The 24,527-nt window shown below is 46.9% G+C and overlaps 1 protein-coding gene across 2 annotated transcripts; it reads right to left on the reverse strand.

Moving 5' to 3' along the window:
• Positions 1–20,362: 20,362 nt before the first annotated feature.
• Positions 20,363–24,411, reverse strand: Coa8 (Cytochrome c oxidase assembly factor 8). 2 transcript variants are annotated; one of them, XM_070521629.1, is made up of 5 exons: positions 24,282–24,411; positions 24,192–24,246; positions 23,202–23,444; positions 21,255–21,397; positions 20,363–20,569 (listed from the first exon to the last, which is right to left on the reverse strand). In XM_070521629.1, the coding sequence occupies exons 2-5, from the start codon at positions 24,231–24,233 to the stop codon at positions 20,464–20,466; spliced, it is 534 nt and encodes a 177-aa protein (XP_070377730.1). In that variant the 5' UTR covers positions 24,234–24,246; positions 24,282–24,411; the 3' UTR covers positions 20,363–20,463. The 2 variants fall into 2 exon arrangements, with proteins under 2 accessions (XP_070377730.1, XP_070377729.1); XM_070521628.1 differs by having other exon boundaries at positions 24,192–24,379.
• Positions 24,412–24,527: the final 116 nt, after the last annotated feature.

Here is a 24,527-nt window from a genome sequence, read left to right on the forward strand (position 1 = left end):
GTCCGTTCGGTGCTTGGTCAGTGAGAGCGTTCCCCCGTTTCACACGAATCTACAGCACTAGTAAATGCGTGTTTATTATGTAGATGGATCTGATTATGGAAATTGGAGTTCGCTCAAAGGTTACGAGCTATGTGTCTATAAGGAGACACACACACGCACAATGAAAAAAATATTAAGTACTCTTCCGGTGATAGCAAAATGCGCCACTGAGCGTATTATGATTGACAAGCCACAAAAGACGGTGAAACGAAAGTCGAGTGACGACGTCACTCGTCGGACAACACAAAGGTGTGTGTTTGTGGGTGCGCGCTTGTGTGTGTCTATATACACATATTCTATATGATATCTTGCACGTTTCTTTGTGCCCTAGTGCTTGTTTCCTCCCTACTAGGGCGGGGGGGGGGGGGTGCGGAGTGCAAATCCTGCCACTTGATAGCTTACACGATGAGGATTTGATCCATGCAGCGAGTGAAAACCGAAGCCACGTTCCCTCCGCCAGAGGGAACCGCTCCTACGAAGTGGACGGAAGGGTCAATCGAGTAGGGGGGGGGGGAGGGGGGGGGGCATCATCGTGACCGTCGGAGCGGCATGGACAAAAGGAGAGAGGGCACGGGGGAAAGGAAAATGTGGGACGGCCAAAGAAAGAAAGTGTCTTCTCGTGGGTGGGCGGCGGCGGCGGCTTGGATGGTCAAGGTCGCACGACCGTTTTCCCCGCTCGCCCAGAAAAGAGGAGAGAGAGGATTTCGCAGCTCATCGCGGTGGATTCGAGGTGCGGCGAAAGTGGTCGCCTTGAATTCAACCGCCCACTACGAAACACGTTTTTTTTTCTTTTCTTTTTCCCCGGCAGACCTTTTAGCTGAAACTGTGAAACCGCCGGAGGCAGTGGGAACGGGGCGACCCCCGCCAATGCCCGTGTAAACGCCGGACGAGAAATACGCGCGAATGGCCTCGTCGCGTGTGTGCCTCGATTGCTTTCTCTTTTACTGAGCTTGTTTGTCTCCCTCGGATACGGAGGTCCTTCACTCGGTAGTGTTCATACCAAAACACGATCGGTTGCCACAGGCCAGAAATCAGCTGTGAAATTAAGGGCTGGACGACATCGACCGCCTTTGTCTGCAGTATTCCGGCTCATTGGTCAAACACTAACCCCCGTATTCAGAAATACATCTTAACTTGAAGCTTATGCTTGACTTGATATAAATGACGCCTGGTGCGAACGCGCCCAAGACGCTCATTGCGTTTCTTTCGGTGCATTCACGACAGGCGTCATTTAAATCAAGTCAAGCATGGGCTTCAAGTTAAGATGCATATCTGAATACGGGGGTAAATCAGGGAAAGCACGTCCTGGGTCCGGCTAAGGAAAGAAAGAGCGGAGGCAGGGATGTTGACCAGCAAACTCGCTGCCGCCCGATTCTCGTCCTTCGGCCCTTAGCCGGTACGATTCGCAAATGCGTATCATCATCACAACGATTGGGTAACCAATTCGTGGTGCCGCGGTGGCGCAATTGGCAAGAGCATAGCGCGCGTGTAGTGCGAAGACGTGGATTCGTATCCCACCTGCGGCCAGGTGGTTTTTCATCCACTTTCATTTCCATTCATTCATTTCATTTCTTTAATTCAATAAGCAACTACGGGTGATTCCATCTATGCTGTCCTTGGTGTCATTGTTTGTTGGCTTCTTATGATTAATAAAAATCGGGCCCCTCGGTAGACCCCCTGTCTTCTCGTTCATTATATTTTTGGAAGACTTATTTACTAAACGTTTCCGGCTAGTGGACCAGCCTTCGTCAGAGTACAGTAACGCATGAACAACACATACGTAGCTTTTAAAGGCACCGTATCAAGAGCAGAGGGCGCACACTATCTGCACTGACTAGACCATACACTGTGCATCATAAATCATTATCATTGCGCATTATAAATGATTATCAATGACACGCATTTTGGAATACAAAAGATGAAATGATTACATAGGCCAGACAGCAATAGACCGCAATACATAGGCCAGACTGAAACACCTTTCAGGATCCGTTTTAACAACCACAGGTCGCAATCACAACCAAATCTACCACTCTCGAAACATGTTAACATGCCGGGCCACTCATTTAACAATCTCAAAGTAACAATACCCGAATCTTGATTCCGCGCCAGCCATTGCCGCGAGCTTCGCGAATCTTACACGACTCATAAGTTTAGCACTTTCTCGTCCGGAATAAATGTAAACAATGGAAAACCAGCATATCTAACTTTAGATTGAGCACAAATATTCACTTTCCACACAATGTACATGTATGATTTCAACGCTTTTTTTTACATGTGGCTTTTTTGACGTATGTGGCTGTGGCCTGAAGTTGTACGCTTAACACCTCAATTTTTAGATAATTCGAGGTTGCACTTGGAGATGCCCTGTGCTAAACATCGCGCCTTTGTACATGCTGCATGTGTACGCCATTTTGTTTTCACTACACATAATCATGGTAACCGCTGACACTTACCTGAGAGTCATGTTTGTATATCTTGCATCCTGAACACATCTGCACTTAATTTTTTGTATTTCAATATGCGTGTCATTGACAGTAATTTATAATGCGCAACGATAATGATTTGTGATGCGCAGTGTATGCTGTAGTCAGTGGAGATGGTGCACATCACTCGCGTTCGAACTCCGCAAAAAGTTCATTACACAACGCTGTAAGCAGGACCACGCCTCAGCGTTCAACTCCAGATGTTCATTCGTCTTTCGAAACCGCGAGCCGCTTTCTTACGTATACGCGCCGTTACGTTGCCACACGCAGAGCACATTTTGCCTTGCCTGGCAAAAGAAAAAACGAAAAAAAAAAGGCGCGGTATTGTTGCCTCATCACAGCTGGTTTTCAGGTCCGCCGTGCACGTGGCCTGTATGTCTGCGTATATATAGATACATATACACATATATATGATACATGAACGAATGATGCTCTCCACATAATACGCCGGTCCCATCTGGGTGGCTCAAGGAACGCCCCGGCAGGAGGGGAAGGGTTGCACAAGATCCGCTTTCGAGGCGATCGTGTTTCGAGGGCGACTCGCCCGAGAAGGACTCCGCGCCAGGCGATGACCTTGAAGTGGACAGCGCGGGCAAGGAGTACGCACCACACCGTCGGGGGACTTCGCGCAATAAAAGCTCCCAGCGGCGATTACGACCGTACGAAGAAAACGAGGCATTCGTGCCAGAGAAACGCTATCCAAAAAGCCCCTGTAAGTCCCGTGTCCAATGATCCCATCTGGACATACGGGGATGCCACATGAAATCGCGAGGGCACAGCGTTGAACCAGAAAGTATACAAGGGAGCCGCCGTGGTTGTTCAGTGGCTACGGTGTTGGGCTGCTGAGCACGAGGTCGCGGAATCAAATCCCGGCCGCGGCTGCCACATTTCGATGGGGGCGAAATGCGCAAACACCCGTGTACTTAGATTTAGGTGCACGTTAAAGAACCTCAGCTGGTCGAAATTTCCGGAGTCCTCCACTACGGCGTGCCTCATGATCAGAAAGTGGTTTTGGCACGTAAAACCCCATAATTAAAAAAAAATAGGTTTTATGGAATTTACGGAATTTGTTACAGAATTCGTAAATTGCAATATGTGCCGTAAAACAATTAATTAAGAAGTTAATTGTTGAATATTCGTGAAATCGTTGAATATATGTGTTTCGATTTCTCGTGCTAGTAATGTCCGCCTCTTGGAATAATCCAACTCAAGCACAAGAATTATGCTACCTGCCACAGGTGATTCTTTAAAAATTCCATAGAACTTAAAAATGATCACCCCCCCTCCCCCCCGTATATGGGACCCATACATACATATGGAATTATTGGAAATGGGGTATATGAAGTCTTCTTTTAGATAGATAGAGGGTGGATTTACATAAGGGGTAGGATTACAACAGTTTAAGTCTATAATACCCAACGTATAATACCATGCCACGCGCAGTTTAACACCACGAAATTCTGATTTAACCATGGGAAACTTAACGCATATAGCCCAAACTAGCACTTCTGACATGCTGCATCGAGTTTTCAGTTGTGGATAGTTCAGGAAATCAATTACTAATTGCTGCCTTGTACCTTGAGTCCGCAGTAGGTAATCAAAATAATATTAGCAAATAAATACAAAATGACTCGCCATCCCGGCTCTGCCAAAGTGGATTCCCAGCAAAGCTGTGGAAAACTGCCACTACAACTGCTGAACATCGCGGGAGGGGAGGGAGGGGGCAGTTCTGCTTACAAATACGGAATCATTATATGGCCCATGAAGCGAAAAATCCGGCATTAACATCCGATGGTACCAAAACGCACGAGACCAAGTGGTGACGTCACGTTCGACATGATGACGAAACGTGTTTACGTCACCAGACCGCAAAGACCGCGTGGTGACATCATCAAGCGTTACGTTACGCGATAACGACATCGTCACGTCACGATATCGCCCGATGACGTCATCGTCAAGTGATGATGTCACCTGATGACGTCATGTGATGCCTCTTGGAGAAGCAGCGCACTGTGCGCTTCCCGGTTCTTTGCACTGTCTCCAGGATCGGCCCATGATGACGTAATGCGATTACGTAACGATGTCAAACCTCACACCAAAGGTCGCGTGATGATATCGTGACGTCAAACGTTACGTTAGTGATAACGACATCGTCACGTGACGATATCGCCTGATGACGTCGTCACGTCGAACGCACACTGTGCGCTTCCCACTTCTTTTCGTTGTCTGCGGGATCGGCCTACATTTTGATTTGAGCAAAGGTCGCGTAGGCGGACAGAAAAAAATCTCGACCGAGTAGAGGATAACAGCTTCGCTGCAAAATAAATCGATGCATCGATGCAGTTTTCGTACCTGGCGTACAGAACACCTCCAGCAGGAGAGAGGCAATCTGGCAATTGTTCGGCGATGGCCGACAAATCGCAGGTCGTGTCTGCGGCGTTCCCGCTTCTATTCGTTTGAGTGCGCGTGCAGTTTCGAGAAAGGACGTGAAATCGCGGGCACGTGATATCGGCTACGCGGAAGAGAGTATCGGCAGGTGTGTCCCGGCTGAAGCCCACCTCGGTAGCGCGAATAGTCGTGCTTGTTTTGCCAGCACTATAACAGAAAGTCGCGAATCACCCTATGGAATCACATGGCATGTAGCAGGTATCCTTACAAAACGAATTTATTTATTTATTTATTTATTTATTTATTTATTTATTTATTTATCGATCAATGCAGTGCATCAGCAAACACTACATATTACTCGGTGCTCATTCTACTATAACAACTAATCGTTTCCCGCCAATAACATGGCCTTTTTCTGGGGTGCGCGCACAATACCGTCAACGACACGCGAGGCAATACAAGAACTGACGTGTGCGTAAAGGGCAACGGCACGCCGCGCGCCAATTGCGAGCGACTTGCGGAGCCGTGCCAAAGAGCGAGCATGTTTGTCCCCATCGCCAAGCTGTTCGGCCTTCCTTTCGCGAACCAAGCATCGCCTAGCGAAGGCAGCCACCCCTGGGGCAAAACGACGTTAATGCATCGCAAGACTGTGGCAGGACACGGGCTCAGTATGTACACTACACACATGCAGCGCACCACCTAAGGAGCGACAAGACGTGTGCGCCAAAGTAGCGGTCGTCCTTGGGAGAGGCCCGAAGACTGCATTCCTGCAGTGCTGTTGCCGCAGATAAGGGGGGAGGTTACTTATGCGGCGCTATACTGACACGAAGCCGTCGAGGCAGTGCGGCGGAAAAGCAAGCTGATAGCGGGATAAGGCGGCGCAAGCCAGATGGTGTGTGTGTGCGCGCGAGGGGCAGCTCCTCCTTCGAGTATTTGCGAAGACTGTCCGACCACGGCGTGTATACTCTCGCGTCCGCAGCGTCGGGGTTGACGACGCCTTGCCCGCTGGTGCGGAGGGTCTGCTCGCGACGGCAGCGCGAGAAATTTTAGAAGTGAGCAACGTGGTTCATCGTATAAAGAGGGCGGGAACACCTCCAACGTACCTCTTTCTCAAGAGACGTAGAAAGCCTGCAGGGGAATGTCTTTCTCTACGGAGAAAGCAAGCAGAGAAGAGGCAGCGGGGTCGACCAAGAAGAGCGTCCGGTTTGCTACCCTACAATTGCGGGATGCGGGGGAGTAGAGAGAGGAAAAGAGGGAGAGGGTGAGCGCTACGTGCGCGCGGGAGGATGCAGTACAGGAAGGAAAGAAAGAAAGAAATAAAGAAAGAAAGAAAGAAAGAAAGAAAGAAAGAAAGAAAGAAAGAAAGAAAGAAAGAAAGAAAGAAAGAAAGAAAGAAAGAAAGAAGAGAAATACCAACGAGGACCTAGAGAAAACAATGGTGGGCCGATCCCGACGGACGTGCAGGACATGGGCAATGGCTCGTACCACCGCATGACACAGGCCATAGCTACAAGCAGCGGCTCGTGAATGGCTCATACCCCCGTAAACATGAAAAAATGGGTTTGTGTTCGAGTTCCGGCGTAACAAAATTACGTTTTCTCGAGTATTCAAATTATTTTCGCGTATGTTCAAATTATAAACCGACGCTATCATGCCTGTGGGTTGTGTGCAAGTCTGACTTCACGAATTTTGTGACGCATTCTACTTTTAAAAATTCACATAGTTCATAACGCCTCTGCGCCACGCGGAGGGCCTGCGTAGGTGCGGTTCGGGATGAATTTTTTTTTGTGTTCATTATTCTATGGGACAACGCTGCCGACGGCGGACGCGGACACTTGATTTTTTGCGGCATGCGGCACTTAATGAACGCGATACCGTTGAAACGGAGTGGCTTTCTGCGCCAGCCACGGATGTGACCACAGTTAAAAAATATAAAGAAAAAATGGGAGAGAGAGAGAGAGAGAGAGAGAGAGAGAGAGAGAGAGAGAGAGAGAGAGAGAGAGAGATGTTACGGGGTCTAGCCGGTTTAGTGCGCTCTGCGAAGAGAGGCGCAGGACGTCGTATTGAGGGCAGTCGCTGACGGACGTTGTTGCGGGCTTCTTTTGACTCGCTTGGGTGTGTCGGGAATCGTCGGCCCCGCCGGTGTCGGTCGTGCAACATGCTTAACAGAATGAAAAAAAAAAAGTGCGGTGCGGAATATTCTCACGGTCGTCAGTATACTGAATCGCACACGTACGTTTCTCAGGCTTACTATAAATGGACCTCTCGGTTACAGAACGTAACCGGCTCTGAAAATGGCTCTTAGTTACTAAATGCAACTCGAAAGTAACAGCTAAATCTAGTATTTTGTTTCAATCGTGAAGTGTGCGAATTGAAGCAGAAAGAATTCCACGCCGGCCAAAATGGACCTCATCGTGACGTCAATTCTTACGCATAAAAAAAAGGAAAAAAGTTGAGGTCATGTACTTGGCTTCACCACTAAGGCGTTGCCGCGCCACAATTGCCGCCGACACACTGGACCGTATATGCATGACAATTTCATGATTTCGCGGTCACCACAACACCTCCGAAATGCTGGATGCACACCCTACAGGATTTCACGGCCGATGTGGAGGTGATCGCGGTTTTGAGGGAGCGGGAGACGCCAACGGTCGTCGCTTAACGCGGAGTAAAAAACTATGTTTGAGTCGACGCCTTTGGAACCTGCGTGTGCACGACCACAAGTGACTTAGCGTCTTGTGGTGATTCGGGGTGATCCGCAACGACAACACCGATAGGGAGGGCGCTCACTCGAGCCAAGACTTCCGTAATTTATCTGCTATTTCTCGAAGATTACAGGCAGGCTTGGCTTCTCAACTTCGCAGGAACACTCTGCTTAAACGGAAAAGAGCTCGCACCGAGGCTTTTAGCGCCAAATACAGTTTTTTCTTTAGCTGCACCGTTTTTTTTAAAGATTGCCTATGGCAGATAGCACAACACTATAGCCCTTGATCTAAATTACTCGATGAGGCGGCCAATACCTCTACGAGGAATCAAAATGTTGAATCGAAGATGCAAGGGAATTACGCTAATTAACTGTTTAATAACTATATTTACGCCACATATTTAAATTTACGAATTATAGCCGCTGAATTGGCATGGCGTATACACTCGCAAATAATTCTCAGGACAGTACCAGTTCCGAGATATTAATTTTCAAAGTGTCCGACGAGATGTGTAGGTATTCCATGCGCATATTTGACAGGGACCATTGTACTGTTGACAAACAGGCCTTTTATCAGATCCTGTACACATCGAAAAAAGAAAAGAAAAAGGAAAACAAACAAACAAATAGAGTGAATAAATAAATGATGGCGCACGACAAAAGTTATGTTAACTGATACATGCCCCACTGCCAATGACAGCCCACTCCTCCATCAAATGGTTTCCTCTATTTAAAACAGAGAAAAACGTTTTTTTTTTTTTTTTTTGGCTCGCAAATCCGAGTGGCGTATATCGGTGGAGCCCCTATTCCAGGGCGCGACTGGCTCGACGGGCCTAGTCTATAGGGTCGCCAGCTGGCTTCCCAAGTCCAGTTCGGTGAGTCGCGCCTCCAGTTATACCAGTTATATCGAGTGAGTCCGTGCTATTTTATATTTTACGTAACAGGATGTAGGTTCATTACTTGTCGATAAAACGCGCTCCAGAAAAAAAAAGTAAATTTCGAGCTACTTGACAAGGAGTAAAAATAGCGAGACCAGCGGGGAGAGCACGTATCGCAAAGGTCAGAAGGAGAACGTTCATGACGTGGGCGATAAATAGAGGGCAACGCCATTCCACGGTGGGTCAAGCACCTTACACAAATCCTTATCGATAAGAATACCCAACGGTACAAGGAAAAAGAAACGAAAAAAAAAAGTTCTGACGTCGTTCACAACAATACGGTTTCTTTCTCCACAGTCGCGAGCACTTTCAGAACAGTTCCAGGGCGGCGCTGGTGCTTTGGGACAGCGTATATACGTCGCAACGCAACGGCTTCGCTTTGTGCGTTTCTTTCGTTTTAACTCGTCCCTCTTTGATAGCGTCTCTTTCTTCCTTGACTGTGTCGGTGACGGGGGGGGGGGGGGGGGGGGGGCAGTGCCGTGGACTGGCTATGAGTCAACCGCGACCTGGCGACCCCCGTGATGTGCATACTGCACACAGGCGTACCACTTCACGGCGGCGCGCACCAGTAAAAAGATTCGCCGTTTTATAGCGTCGCAGTCGTCGCAGATAGGAAGGACCAACCAGAGGTACAACGCGCTCGCGATGCAGACTTCGGGCAGACAAACCGCACCGCATGGACGCGGGTGATTGAGAGAGAGACCCGATGACCCCGTTTGGACGAAAAAGGGGTCGCGGAAGATACGACGGCGCTAAGGCGCATCTCCCCTCCTCGACCCAGTGTTAAAAGCGTGCAGTGTTAAAAAGACGGCGGCGCGTGCTGCGGACCTCGCTGCAAAAAGTGCGCAACCCAAAGTAGTGCCTCGCTTCACCAGCGCTTGAAACCGCGCACTGGTGGTGGTGTCTTTCATCACAGAGCGCGTGCACGTCTGTTTCAACAGGACATTTCAACAGGCCTAGGAATTTTCGACATCACAGCTCCCGCGCCAGCTCCTTCAAGTCTTCTTCGACACGGTCGTCTGGAGAGCAGACGACGCAGCCACGTTTGTATTAAACTGCATTAGATTCGCCCGACGAACTCTTCTCGCCTTGGAACGATGGCCTTTTTAATAAGAGACTCGTTCTTATCATCGTTACACGTGCTAGCGCCATTGTCAAGCTCCCCTTGTCAAGGCAAGACTTCCACAACCTCGATTAAATAGCACCTTGGTGACGTGCTACTCATATTGTGTGCTACGTCGTCTGCTATACCCGTAGCGGGTAAGCAGACGCTCGCTTTCCCGATCCGCTGGAGTTCGCCCCAGTTTCAGCGCTGCTGCACGTATCTAACAAAACACAGCAGATTCCCGCGCGGAGCAAACACACACGCGCGCGCTCCCCTTTGTAGTCTGCCGGCCATTCTCGTTTTTCTTTGCCTAATTATTGCCGCTGACGCGGCGTTCTTCCTTTTATCGCGGAGTTATACGGCCCTCTACCGCGCAGACCAGCGCGTGCTCACCGCTTGCGTTGTGCCATTGTTTACTTTGATGGTGCGGGAGTTTTATCGCTAAGGGCGGCAGTTCGCACGCCGCGTGTACGGTTATACGAGCCGAAGAAAAGTCGTGGGAGGTGCTCGACAATGAAGCGTTCGCATCGTTTCGTCAGAGACACGGCGGTCGTTACGCATGCGGCCTGTATAATGCCCATTGAGTCGTACGTAATGCTGGCAATGCGCGGGATATCTCCGTTTGTAGACATTCCTTATTTCTTGAAATTTCTTTTCGCGCGCGCGCGCGCGCACACACACACACGCACACTCATGGGATCGCTTCATCAAGAGCATAATTTTCATAACTTTCTTTTTTCCTTTGCTGCACATCACCAGGTGATCTTATACTTTACGTCCCAAATAATTAAGCGTCTCGGATACAGTAAAGCCCTACCATCAGCTCACACTTTTTGATCTCGCGGCGGTAGTACTATGGAGGAGCTTTAGGATAAACCGGCCACACAGCTCATGTGATGACGCATATCCGTTTCCGCGACGCGCACGCTCGAAATTTGCAAACGCGCGCCGCAGTTGCTTCCGACCGTCAAAAGAAATTGCGGCAGCGGACGACAATGGAACCGGCGACTACCCGCATTGAAGCAGCCAACCGACGTCAGTGACTTGCCCCATACATAGTATGCACGTACGTGATTCAACGATACTCCGCGAATTTCGGCTTGCGGCAGCGCCATCTTGGGGAACCTATAGGCCTATGCGCGCGCCTGTTGATAAGATACCCCAAGATGGCGGAAGGTAGCGGAAGCAGACGACAGCAGCGGATGTAACGTCACGTGCATACTATGTATTGATATAGTTCTCCATTCGATCCCGACGCGTCGATTTCATACAGAGGTGGCGTGGTTCTGTCGTACGTTAAATGCATGGGCGGCATACAAATAGCACCGATTACTCGCTTTGCTCGTTTAGTTTTCCACGTGATCCGAGCACGTGACGCTTATTACGAGGGCGAATCAGAAAGTCTTTGCCCCCGTTTTTTATTAGCCAAAATAGGGTACATACAGGTATCTACAGGAATACCTACTATTCCACGTACCTTACACTTATTTCCCACATAGTCTCTACACTGGTTCAGGCCCCCATTTGTACCATCGCAGCACTAAATTTCAGATGGGCCTCTGTAGCAAAATTAGGAGCTACCGGCTGGGAAACTTTAATCACCAGAAAAAAAAATTAAGACTGAAATTCTTCTACCGCATCTCCTGTAATCAAACAGGCATTGATAGCCGCAACTATCTGTCGGAGCCTACTTACGTCTCCACCCGACTCGACCACTCAAAAAAGGTGCGCGAACACAGCTGTAATACGCACTGTTCGGCCAAATCCTTTTTTCCACAGACCGTGACAGACTGGAAAATGATACCGGAGGAATGTGTTTCAGTATATGACAATCACGATTTTTATTCCCACCTGTGTTTGTGACAATGCATTACTGTTTTAATTTTCTGTTACGCTTGAAAATTCTTACTTATTGTATTTTTTGTGAACACTTTAATATATCTTTCTCTAACTATCCCCCCTGCGATAATGCATTCGAGTCGACGCAGGTATTCTGTAAATAAATAAATAAATAAATAAATAAATAAATAAATAAATAAATGCTAGGCCGGTCGAAGAAAGTTCCACCGCTGGGAATGGATATGTTGACTTCGCATTCACAACCGTAATTTGGCTCAAAAAAGAAAGAAGTCAGGGCAGCGAGTGGTGGGGGGGGGGGGGGTGGAGTAGGCGCAACTACTTGCTAATTCGCCCTCGTATTAACTCATCCTAGGTAGCAGTCGAACCAGGAAATGCATGCCTACGTCAAAGCAGAAGCTACACTAAAGACGCATTATATACAGAGCAAATCAGTGCCCTTCTAAAGGTTAAAAAAAAAAAAAGAATAGTTACTCTGTACGCATGCGATCGCGGCCCTCTGGAATGGAAACTGCACCTTTCCGTGCCGAACAACAGAGGAAAATAAATGAATCTAATAAAACGAGGCCACTGGCTTCAGGATGAGCGCGGGCCGATCTCGATCGCATGCTACGCGGCGCCAGCTTCTTCGGTTCCTCGTTCCTCAAACGAGCAGCGCGGACGCTGGCGCAGAACGTAAATGTACACTTACCTTTATATGGAGGTCGTTTCACGGTTCAGAACGCGTTGAGCCAGAGGGTTTGCGTTGCTTTTCTTTTTTTTTCTCAAAACCACGCGAAGGAAAACCGGACGAGGGTATAGGGTAAAAAGCGCCGGCTTCGACAACCGTATTCGTCTGCTTCTGAGAGAGTCATCCGAATCGTCTGTACGCAGCTATAGGGCCAGCAGACGAATCGGAACCGCAAGTGCTGAACAGCAAGCTTTAATTTAGCCCACGTGTCCGCCAGGTTGCTTCATGAACAGATCTTGTCAATATATACCCGAAGCCTTTCCTTCAGGCAAACAAGCAACGCAAGAAAATGGTAGCGTGACAATGAACGCGATGTTTTTTTTGTTTTTTAAAGCAAACGACACATATGGCAGCTGGCGCCAAAAAACACAACTGGTTGCGCCCCCATTCCCTCTTGGCGCAGTTCAGTTTCTTTTGAACGACACTGCCATCCTGATAATAATTGCGTTATATCACAGTTACCAAACTTCGCTCCGGCTGTTTCCTGTGACAATATCGTTTAGTCACACAAATATACAAATAAAGAGTGCCACGTGTTATGAAAAAAAAAAGTTCGACTCAATTTCTTTCGTTTCATCACCCCTCCTTCCCAGCAGGTGACGCGACAATCCTATATGTTTCAAGTTATGGACCTTTAATACGGGACCATGCAATCCTCACATACCGAGCTTCTGAAACGTCTGGACTGAAAGATGCGTCACAAGCAGAATGCTTTAATACATTATCTTGTACGCTGTACGGTGGCTTATAACGGTGAAGGCAACGAGGGAGACGTTCAATAAGCTGAGCACTGCTCAGGCTGCACTAGTCGGAGCATACGATCGTGTGCCAACGCCGTGTACCAGACAAGGAATACGAAGTGCAAAACGGAGTCGCTTCGTCGAACAGCAAAACCCGGTTGCAGTGTTGGTACGTGAGCCACGCAGCCGCTCTGGACGGACTGCAAAATATTAAAGAAAAATAAAGGAAAGAAAGACTGCGCAAGAGGCAAAGCCTCCTCAGTGAAATCCAGGTCTCGATGTCCTTCTCTTACCAGAGGCTCCGGTAAACCGCACGCAAAGCACGTAAACCGCAGAAGGCCGCGCTGAAAAACTTCCCGGTCGGCGGAATTAGTTCTAAAAGGACGCAAGGGACAAATCTTGCGCCTTTTATTTTGTAAAGTCACGTGTTCTCTCGTTAAGTTACCCCTCCATCGATTGACACAACCGAGAGATGAAACTATAGGTATCATTGGCATGTGTGTGTCTGTTTTCTTGTAAGCGCGCAGGTGCCGCCACTGGCGAGAAAGAATGCGCGGCGAAGATACACTGCGAAGCAACACCTTCGTCGTACGTTTGGAGAGATAACAGCCAGCCTGGCGCCCAGATAAGCGCGCCGAGACATATATAGTCAATGGAGGTCATCCTTTGCAGCAGGAGTTGCGCATCTCTCGCATCGGTTTATGCTAGTCTAAAAGACCACGCGCCTTATAGTGAGTGTTCGTATCGTTTTTTGTTCACGATCTGATTTTGATGCCGCATATAGGTGGTTTATGTTTATGTAGGTTTATGGCGATAGAACAGTGGCGAAGATGCGCAGTGACAGGCGACGGTGCGCGACCTCACAAAACGGGCTCAATGTTAGGCCGGTTGAGACTGTCTTCTAGGTCATCTCCCCCTCCCTTGACCTCTCCCCCCTCGCTCTCCTACTCACCCTGTGTTTTTAAACAGCAGGCGAGGCTGTAGGTGGATGACGCCGCTCGATGCAAAGTAACAAACGAAACATGATCAAGCGCCAGTGACGTTCAATGCCGAGGCGTCGTCAGCGTGTGAGGAGGAATAAGATTAACGATATAAGGATGGCTAAGCGAGAGAGAAAAATACCTAGTGGGGAGGGGATAAAAAAAATTTAAACCCGCCATGGCGGCTCCGCGCGATGGCGCTCCCCCGCAACACAACCAGGACCTGTGTGTTGCAGACGATACGGCGGCAGACGACGTGCCGTCGCTTTAAGCCTAATGCGCCGGCGCGGTTATAAGTACGCTTCATAGCGTGGCGAAAAACACGGGCGAAGGAGCGCCCCACGCTAGAAATAGACGCTCCGCTGAACTGCTTTGCCCCGCTATGCCAACAGCGGGCGCGCACAAACCCGGCCCACTACCGAAAATAAGCGCGGCCAGCGAGTTGGACGAGAAAACCCCTGGGGCGCCGCGCGCAAGCGTACGTACGTACGTGCGAGCGGGCGGGAGGGCGAGCGTGGGGGAACGAGCAGACGACGCCGAAGCGAAGCGCCAGGTGACGTCACGCGCCTACCTCACCATCGCCCCCTGACGCAACGTGGCAACAATTCGGGAACATCGTAATGCGGGCTGCTACAATCTACGCCCCACTTTCGGGCATCGCGAGGGATAAAAATCCGAGTGGGTTGAAAGATAAGACGTAAACAAAGGGCGCGTCACGATGGAGGAGTCAATGACTTCCTCGTTATTCGTTCTCTCTTCCAAGCGCGCGGTTCTAACAATAACCTGATTTCGCCAAGGGAACGCAAGCCAACAGCTGCCTGCCGTTGAACTGCGCCACGGAGTCAACAAGCACTCAGAAACACCAGTAACCTGTCAGAACCAGGCATCAACCCACCCATCGACTACGCGAAATAATGTGTAGCATCCACGCATTGTTGCTTCATCGTGTCAGGAAACAGTGACGCCACAAAATACGTACTTCGGTTGCATATTAAACTATGCTTACTAATTAAACAATGATGGCCCGGCTGTGCATCGTAACTTAGTTTCATGTCGACGACGCCAAAACGATGCTCACAAGAAAAAGTAAACTACATGCTCCGAGGCTTCTTAGAGGCTTTTTGCACAGGCAGAAATACACTCCTGCCTATCCTAAATCCGCTCATTCGCCTCACTTCAACGGACGCGATTCGCGTGGAGGCACGCTTTATGCATACAAGATACACAGGAATGAGCTGCTTTCTGAATGGATAGACGGAGCGTGACAACGACATTACTGGCTCATAATATACACTATTGCCGACAACGTATGGGGGGTGATCAAAAATAAGCTTTACAGATTTCTTAAAATTAGGCCCTGCGAAGTACGTGAACTCCACCTCTGCGCATAAGTCAAGGGGCCAAGGAAGTGAGATGTCACCGTCAGTCACCTAATTAACTAAAATCGATTAATGAACTTTACAGCGACTGAAGTAAACGGGCATGTTTGTATTGGAAACTTAGAGGTAGTCGTATTCCTATACACAACTCTATTCCGCAGAATTCTCCTAGCATGTCCGAGTCTCGAGATAAGCGCCTGCAAATTTTCATCTCAGTTCGTATGCATCACACATGCAAGACCGTGAGGATCGGGGCTAAGGTGCGATACAGATGTCTTATTAAAAAAAAAATATGTTTTAATTTAATTTCAAGAAATCTGTAAGACTTAATTTTCATCACCCCATATACCGACGTTTATTTTTAGGCGGAACTCTTTTTCTTTAATCGTTATATATATATCCCTGCGGTTCTTGCAGATACGCTGCATGGATAGGCAGACATTAGCAGCAAGAAAATTATGCTAATTACTTTTTCAATTGCTAACTTTACGACACATGTAACTGCGAATTCGAAACTGAGTAGTAGTAAATTCATCTCCGCGCAGCTGAAATACTGACTAGCACCATTTTCAATATCTCCTTCCCCACAATCTGCTAAAAATTAATGGCCTAGCTGGGCGTTCCAGTTAAGGTCCCGAATTGCTATATACACACGTTTGGTAAACCGCTAAGTGAAACGCTAATGTGGTGCTAGTCTTAACAATTTCTGCTAAGCAGACACCACTTCACTACTCCATGGCTTCTATTTCGCGGTTACTTGTGCCCTTAAGCTAGTAACGCAAAAGTTAAGCAGCATACTTTAATTACCGAAATTATCGTCGACACATTTCTTGCTGCTAATATCCGCTTATAGCCACTTAGCCTATCGCAGGAACGGCAACGGAAGATTTTTTTTTTAAAGTGTTCCGCATAATAAGAAACAGCCAGAGTGTGTTTGCGTACACATACATGAAAACATATCATAATCATTTATTATTAAGGGCTTCGTCATTATTACAGGTATATAGTACAAAACACACATACATTATATATATACTAAATACCTGTAATAAATATAAACGCATAAACAAGATGGGAAACAGAGAGGCTCGATTTTTGTCAGGGTGTTCCAGCGAACACTTTCGAAAATCTTTAGATGTTTTCTGTGACAGATATCCCAATTCTAGTTCACGAGCTGGTCTACTCGAAGCGGCGGACAATACTGGCAAAAAAATTGAGATGCTAAATCGACTAATTAATAACAAATCACTAATTAAGGTTTTAGCTAATTACGTTACAGCCCATATTGTGTTACCTGCGATACACTAGTGGTGCAGGTCGAGGCATCTCTCCTTTGTGCCTCTCTCACTTTCAGCCCATATTGTAATTTACAAATTATAGCCGTGGAGTTCGCAAGGCGGATCCGCTTGGAACGAATTCTCAGGACGACACCAGTTTCGAGATATAAATTCCCGAACTTTGCGGAGAAATGCATTGGCGTTCCAGTTAATTTGTTAACAAAACGTCGTTTCATGCACTGAAGCACACAAGTAACTGGAACGCCAACGCATTTCTCCGCAAAGTTCGGGAATTTATATCTCGAAACTGGTGTCGTCCTGAGAATTTGTTCCAAGTCGATCCGCCTTGTGAAGTCCACTGCTACAATTTGTAAATTGCAATATGAGTCAGAAGATAATTAGCTAAAAAGTTAATTAGCGAATTCTTGTTAATTAGGCGATCTTGCATTTCATTTTTTTGAGCAAGTAGTGTCCGCCGCTTCGAGTGGACCGGCTCATAAACTAGAAATGAGCTATCTGCCACAGGAAATTTAAAAAATGTTTTTAAGTGTTCGCTGAAACACCGTGTATATGCAGGGTCCTGCATATTTCATTGCGCCTGTTGGAAAAAAGGTTTTGCGCTCACCGCTGCACTGTTCTTGCTCAAATTTTGCTTAAAGATCGCATTTTGGAGTCCACGTCGTTTAGTATAACACTTACCGCAGTTACTTATCTACCGCTTATCTTATCTCGCTGCTTACCGTTGCTGCAGCAGCGAGCTGCTGCAGCAACGGCGATATCATAAACTTGTGTCACCGCCTGCTGGCAGCTGCAGAAAACAGCCGGTCAGGGAGGTCTAGGTCTTTTTCGCGCACTTTTTAGTTAAGATGGAGTCAAGAAAGGTCCACCGCTGGGAAACGAATGGATATGTCGACTTCGCATTTACAGCCGTAATTTGGCTAAAAAATTAATAATAATAAAAACACGGGACTTTCTGATTTCGCTCTCGTATATAAGAAATCTACGCTGAAAAACGCAAACAATTTATTTTCAACGTTTCGGCCGAGGGTAATTACGGTAAGTAGATAATTGTGCAATTCAACAACGGCAGTGTACGCATGCGCAGTGTCGTGACGGGTGGCACTATTATTTGCAGTCGGCGTCAGAAGTTTACGGATCGCGAGATCCGAGAAACAGCTGAATATTTCAGCAGTCTGGTATTCAGGTTTCCAACTTGTACTAGTATATGCGAACAACACAGTATCATACGGTTTTACTTGGTGTGGTCGCAAACTAGAGGAAAATTTAATGTTTTCGCAGATCGTGGAGTCCACGAACTTTCGACGCCGCCGTAGCAGCGAGCCGCTTTTCTTTCTTTTAGTGGCATAATAAAAGATCTAAAAAGTTGCGGTGCCGTACGCTACGAAAACAAGAGAGGAAGACTTTGCGAACGAAACGAAGCAGAGTAATAAAGTGCTAGGAAATGACTTGCTGCAGGAATAAAAACAAGGTTTAACAGGGATAAGAGGGCTAGTTGGTGGTCGATATTGGAATGCATCATGTAACCGCGCAAACAACAAAGGACAAAGAAGGAGACACGCCTGTCCGCGCCTGTCTTGTGTGTTTCCTTCTTTGTCCTTTATTGTTTGCGAGGTTACATGATGCATTCCTATAAAAACAAGAGTCCGCGCTCTCAGCTAACATATTTGCATTTAACGCGTCATTTAATGACATCCTGGCGCCCTTTCACCATAGCAACGCAAAGCCCAGCGTGCTAAAGATCAGTCAAGTTTTGCAATACCACATATTGAGTCTACAGTAGAGTACTGACAAACTCCGATCACCTCCGTGAGATTGAAACCGCAGAAAACAGAGGGAAGGTGCCGTCATGCATCCCGGAAGGGAATGACGCAGAGGAAACAAAAACGCGGTTCCTCCGAAGCCGAGGCCGGAAGTTGCCGAAGTCCGATTTCGCGCCATATCCTCGTCCAGCAACAACGTCAGCTGACCTTGCTGTGGTGACCTTGCAGGATTTCGAAAACGCGACCGTCGTTAGCGGGCGTCGCAGAGGGAACGGAAGTGCAGCAGACGACAACCTGGCGCAGTTTCGAGTTCGGTCTCGTTGCGCCAGCTGGTGGCGGCTGAAGACACTTGTCAAGAAACCGCGCGACCACCGTGAAGGCAGCGCTCACCTTGGCTCGTGGTGGGCTTAGTGTCCTGCAAAAATCACTAGAGAGAACCTTGGCGCTAGGGCCTACGAGTTGCAAGCGTGCCGGTTCACTCTACATGAAAACGATCTTGGTCCTTCTGGTGTCAAATTTTCATAGGGGTGCTCGAATAGCGGATTTTTCAAATCTAACCGAATACAAGTGCACGAGAAGAACGACCTGCGAATATCGAACCAAACACCGAATATTTACTATTTATGTTAAATGTAAAGGTGCCGTGGAGTAGGCTTGGCAACAAAACGGCTTATACACTCGATTGCATTTATAAAGAAGTGATCAAGGCCTCTGAAATTCGTTATACAGGTCACTTCATTGTAAAGGTCGTGCACTGCACAGCTCACAGTAGAACAGAGACAGAATTATTCCTTCGTTATACAGGTTAATTTCGTTGTAGAGGCGTTCGTTGCAGAGGAGCTCAACTGTATATGTTGATACATATAATGCCCTTTATCAAATGCATTTCAAGCTCAACTGAGACGCTTGTAAACGAGGAACAAAGGATAAGCGGTGATACATCAGGCGCATCATGATAATTATAGTAACGAAGCAACGAAACAACACATCATAGGATGCATGTAGTAGGGTGCGGTGATAATTAAAAGAGCTAAGTGCCAATACTACATCACTGTGCATTGTTTTACAGGAACCCAAATATAATGAGACTGTCCAAATGACAAATTGCTTTGCCTACATTGAGACCGATTATTTAACGGCTAGAAACTATTGTGCATGAGAGATGTCTTCCATGTGTTGGCTAAGGAACAGCTGCATCTGCACCACAACCGCAGATATCCTGCAGCAGAATCATTCGTAACAGCCTCCACTCGCATCAATAGTTTTCCTGTAGACAGCAACAAATGTTGTTGTTTCTTATAGTATTAGAACAAAATGAATATTCTGCAACTCTGAACAGTGAATTCTCGAATATGCGCACACCTTCACTTTGTGTGTTTGCAAGCTGATCGTTTTCAACAAATTGTTGCCTCGTAATTGCCACAATTACATGTGCACGTCGATACTTATTGCATTGCTTTGCTTACAAAACTATGACTGCTTGTATGAACAGTAAAAAATTGAGTCACAAGTGCAAAGATGAGACTATTCCATGTAAAGTTCACCAAAAATGTTTATGGTCTACAGGATCTGAGAAAAGCCAAACATCTTTGCAGCTTTGCAATGCAGACTGGTATTTGCATTTTCATCCTCTAAAAGCATATGCGAACAACATTGTGATTTACGGTTTAGTGGCTGCTGCTACAGCCTGCTTGAAAATTGGAAATTTTCGTAGGTCTAATTTTCCGTAAAATTTTGTGGTTGACTGTACTAGCCATTGTTCCAATGGCAGCTAAACGATCGCACCGCTAGAGCTTGCTCCAGTAATTTTAATAGGAAACTGTAGTCTTGGTTATGATACGTGTATTGCACAGGAGCGTGCATGAAACCAAGGGTGTAAAGCTCTGCACATGCCTGCAGAAAAAGCCCAGAAATGAGGGATGTCACTCTGCTTGAACACATAAATACATGCAGAGATGTTTCAGTTTCCCAGCTACTTAACTTTATTATTGCACATACTTTTTGCACAGGGATGAAGCCATCAGGGCATAAGACTACAACAACGTTCGGATACATTGGTTCACTTTGTCCTTCCCACCACACTCGGGAGCACTTCTCTGTAGAAGTAAGCCCAGCTTGCAAGAAGTGCCGGCATCAAGAGGCCAATGTTTTTTCTGTACCAGGCCCTGCAAGCGTTAGAGGACAGTAACATTGACGCAATGGAGACTCAGTAGATCAATGTAAGCTGAAAGTGACCCAACTGCCAACACATGTTAAAAAAAAAAAAGACCCAGCACCAACGAAAACGTAAGACAATTCGTAAACACCTACAAGCATTTTGGTCTATTCTATTCCAATAATTAGCATTCACTTTCAGCTGACCAATCCTGGTGATAGAGCAAGTATCGTAGCATGGCCTATATCTAATTTTATTTCTTTTTGCCGTGTCCTCTAATCACATCTGCCATACAAAGTAAAGGTCGTTTAAAGTGACCCTCTGTGCAGGGGCAGATCCAAGGTAGTGTGGGGGGAAGGGGGGCATGCACCGAATGCTATACTAGGTGAGCATAAAAGTGCCAGCATGTTGTGAGGAAGACAGAATAGGGCAGGGCAGAGAGGAAGAGGGGAGTGTACCCACCAGCTCACACAATTCCCTCTGGGGATGTGCCAGTACCTTAGTGATTTTTCTTCTGCTCGAGCATTTACTTTGGAATTAAAGAAATAAAATGAATGAATGAAATCATCTTTCAGGCTCACAACAAAGGGCAAGGAAGAACGGGCCTAGATGTCTACAATATGTCCTCCGAATATCAAATTCAACTTTACTCTTGGCGTTTCCCTGTTCCTCCCTAGACGTACAGCTCCACTCACCAGTTGTACTGCATGTGCTTCTGGTGGTTGTCATTCAGGAAGGACTTGTAGAAGGAAGCCATGTCCTCTATGGGGACGCTATCTCTAGGCGTGCCTCTCGTCTTGTACTCGGCCAGTTTGTGCTGAGTGAATTCTTCCTTCTTCTGTGGACAAACAAGCGAAGAAACAAAACCTACAGTTCTTGTGCAATGCACACTTGTACCATATTTATCGCTACCAATGGAAGCACAGCATTACAACGCAAAGTGCAGCGACCTTAGATAGAAGTTGTATCCTCAAACAGCTTACATGGTACGGTGCCAAAAACCACAATAGGCCTGAAAGACAAGTGTCTACATTTGTCACGTCTTTCCTGCCTGCTGTGTGTTTAATTATTCTTGGCGAGGGGAGAGGGAGGTTCCATTCCATGCAAGCTATGAACAATCAACTCGCTCAACAAAACGACGGTGCACATGAGGCGGAGACTTGAAGAGATCAAAATGGCTGGTGAACTGGTGGCTTAAGATCTTTGAAATCAAACAGCACGAAACGGACAAAAGACAAAGACAAGATAGGTGTTGAATCACAATTAAATGTTTTTTTACACTGTAGAGATCATGTACAGTTATACAAATGCTCGTGGTGTGTGCTGCCTATGGAAAGTGCATCAGCAAATCAAGCCATCCATGAACCTGTATTTTTTTGTAGTTTAAGGTGATAGACGTCAGGCTCACACATAAGGCAAAATATATGGTGTGCCATGTCTGAACTAGTTCAGGAGTTCTTTGCCTCCTATTTCGTGCTGTTTTATTTTGAAGTCTTGAAATGATCAACAGCTGTTTACCAAGCTGCTCGAGCCAACATTTTTAAAAGAGGACTCGTTCAAAGTGTAAGGCAAGGGCCCTGCAGAAGAGAGGTCCTTTTGTCAAAACATTGGCTCAAGAGACATTCCTTCTTCAACTACTGTTGACAACTTGTCCAACAGTATGGCTCAGTTTTTTTTCAGGGGCTAGCAGGCAGCGGTGTGCTGAAATTGCTCGTGCATGAGACATAGGTCTCATATCTTCAAATAGGTGCACAAGTGGCATTTCATAACACTGACGTTAATGCACGAAACAAGTAACTTGGACAACTGCTTATCTTTGATCTCATATGTGTCCCATTTTGCACTACCACATTTAACATTACAGAAAAGCACCACTCCAGTATGAATCTCTGAAACCGCAGTCTGAACACTGTCCCAACTAAATAATTTTGACCCCATATGCATTTGTTTAAGTGCTATTCTTCCTTGCTTCCGCCATTTATGCTTAAGCTTGTGAACTTGTGTGCCTATGAGCTCTAAAAATAAATGAGGGCATTTGCTTTCTTAAACATTGTTTTGTCTTTTGCGGTATTAACAAATATATCAAAGTTTATCTTAATGTCTAGCACAGCTACTGCACTTTGAGTGGATTCAATTTGCAGATAACATTCCATTAATCAAGGTAAATATGCTTACTTGACCTATAAAGACTGGCAGCTTACACATCACTGTTAGCAAATGTCAGACTCTGTGAGATTACATTTGCCACAACACTTCAGCAGGTGCACTGAAGAAAACCCCTTGGCATTTTTGCTACCACCCTTTAGAAGGTGATGAAATTATTACGAAGTGATATACTAAGAAGTAAGCAGGTTTGGAACACCTTGTAGTGACGGAGGGCTTTCCCATCTGCCATGAACGGTGCTGCTCTCTGTGATGTTAAAGCACTGTAGACATGCCTTATGGATGCATGCTTTCCACATTTTATGATTCTCCTACTCGTAGCCAAGAACAGCCACATAACGCTGTATAACGCAAACCACTGCTTGCAGCGTGCAATTACTGTGGACAGGTTTTGCCTATGACATTACTACTTGCTCGGCAGCATCCAATGCAGTCAACTCTAGCGTTTGAAACGTAAGAAAACGTGCAGCCGGCCGTACCCGCTGGAACTCGGCGTTGTGCTTGGACCAGTAGTCCTGGTTCCACGCCTGCACGGCGCCGTACTGCTCCCTGAACAGCAGCTCGGCGGCCGACTCGTTCGGTCGGGCGGGCAGAACGACGTGTCGCAGGTTGGACACCGGGTGCGGGGGGGACACGACCGTCGCCACGGACGACAGTCGTTGCACGTCCTGGGGCCGAACGGCGTCCTTGGTCTTGCTCACCTTCACTGCGCCAGTTTTGCTCTGGGAAAATAACCACGCGATAGCCGTCTTTCTGTAGCCGATGGTTTACACGTGTGACGAGCAAAGCGCACGAGTACTTGTAATTTTTCTTGCTCTGGTACAAAGCTGTTTGAACCGACATCTAGCTAAGTAAACTAGCCAGCAGCTTCGTGAAGAAAGACATCTATTAGATGCACACCATACAGTGCAGCACATAAGCGCAAATTATGAACGAAACGGGCCAAAGGACAACGCGTGGAAGTCGTCAAAGAAAAACGGCGCTTTTCTAGTGTTTTCACGACGATCAAACGCATGCGTGTGTTCACTGTTCCGACCATGTGACTTACGTGATGATGCGATGTTCAATGGAGCAACCATTCGGCGTATATGACACTCTGGTGTCAGCGGTGAATGTGCTACGGCTCAGGCCTTGCAGCGCTACAGCTAAGTTACTCGCAAACGTTCACAGGTCGAGAGATTCGCCTCAACTTGCTTTCATTAATTTTCCCGGGTGTTGCAGGCAGCAGAAAAAACCAGACGAAAAATAAGAGAACGAACGGATTAATGAAATCCTCGTGAACAACATGAGAGGTTAGTTTATTTGGTTAACTAAATGATTGCGTGGGCCATAAAGCAACGATACTAGCGCAAGTCAAGAACGACAGCAACTTTTCGGGGACAGACACAGCTTCCCGTCACATGCTAGCAAAAATCCAGGAGTGCCCAGTGCATACAGACATGGGATGCGAAGTACAAAAGACTCCTTACGTTCTTCGATAGCAGTTGTAGGGCCCTTTTCACACCCTTCATAGTGAGCAAGACCACGGTGGCATAGAGAAAGAAATTTCTTTCTCTATGACGGTGGTGTGAACGACACTTTCACATCACATATTGCGGCGTACGGATACCATAGATACGGATACGGAGTTGCTGGGCGCCGCCATTTTGCGTCTTAATGAATGTTGTTACATGCAGGACGTCGCTGCGCACTGCAACTTATTTTTAAAAACGTTAAATAAAATACAATACAAGTACACATTTATAAAACATAGCTAAATTATTTTCGTTTTTATAGATGTATTACATTTTTGAAAGTGAACAGTT

The sequence above is a fragment of the Dermacentor albipictus genome, chromosome 7, assembly GCF_038994185.2.
Source record: "Dermacentor albipictus isolate Rhodes 1998 colony chromosome 7, USDA_Dalb.pri_finalv2, whole genome shotgun sequence".
NCBI classification, from domain to species: Eukaryota; Metazoa; Arthropoda; class Arachnida; order Ixodida; family Ixodidae; genus Dermacentor; species Dermacentor albipictus.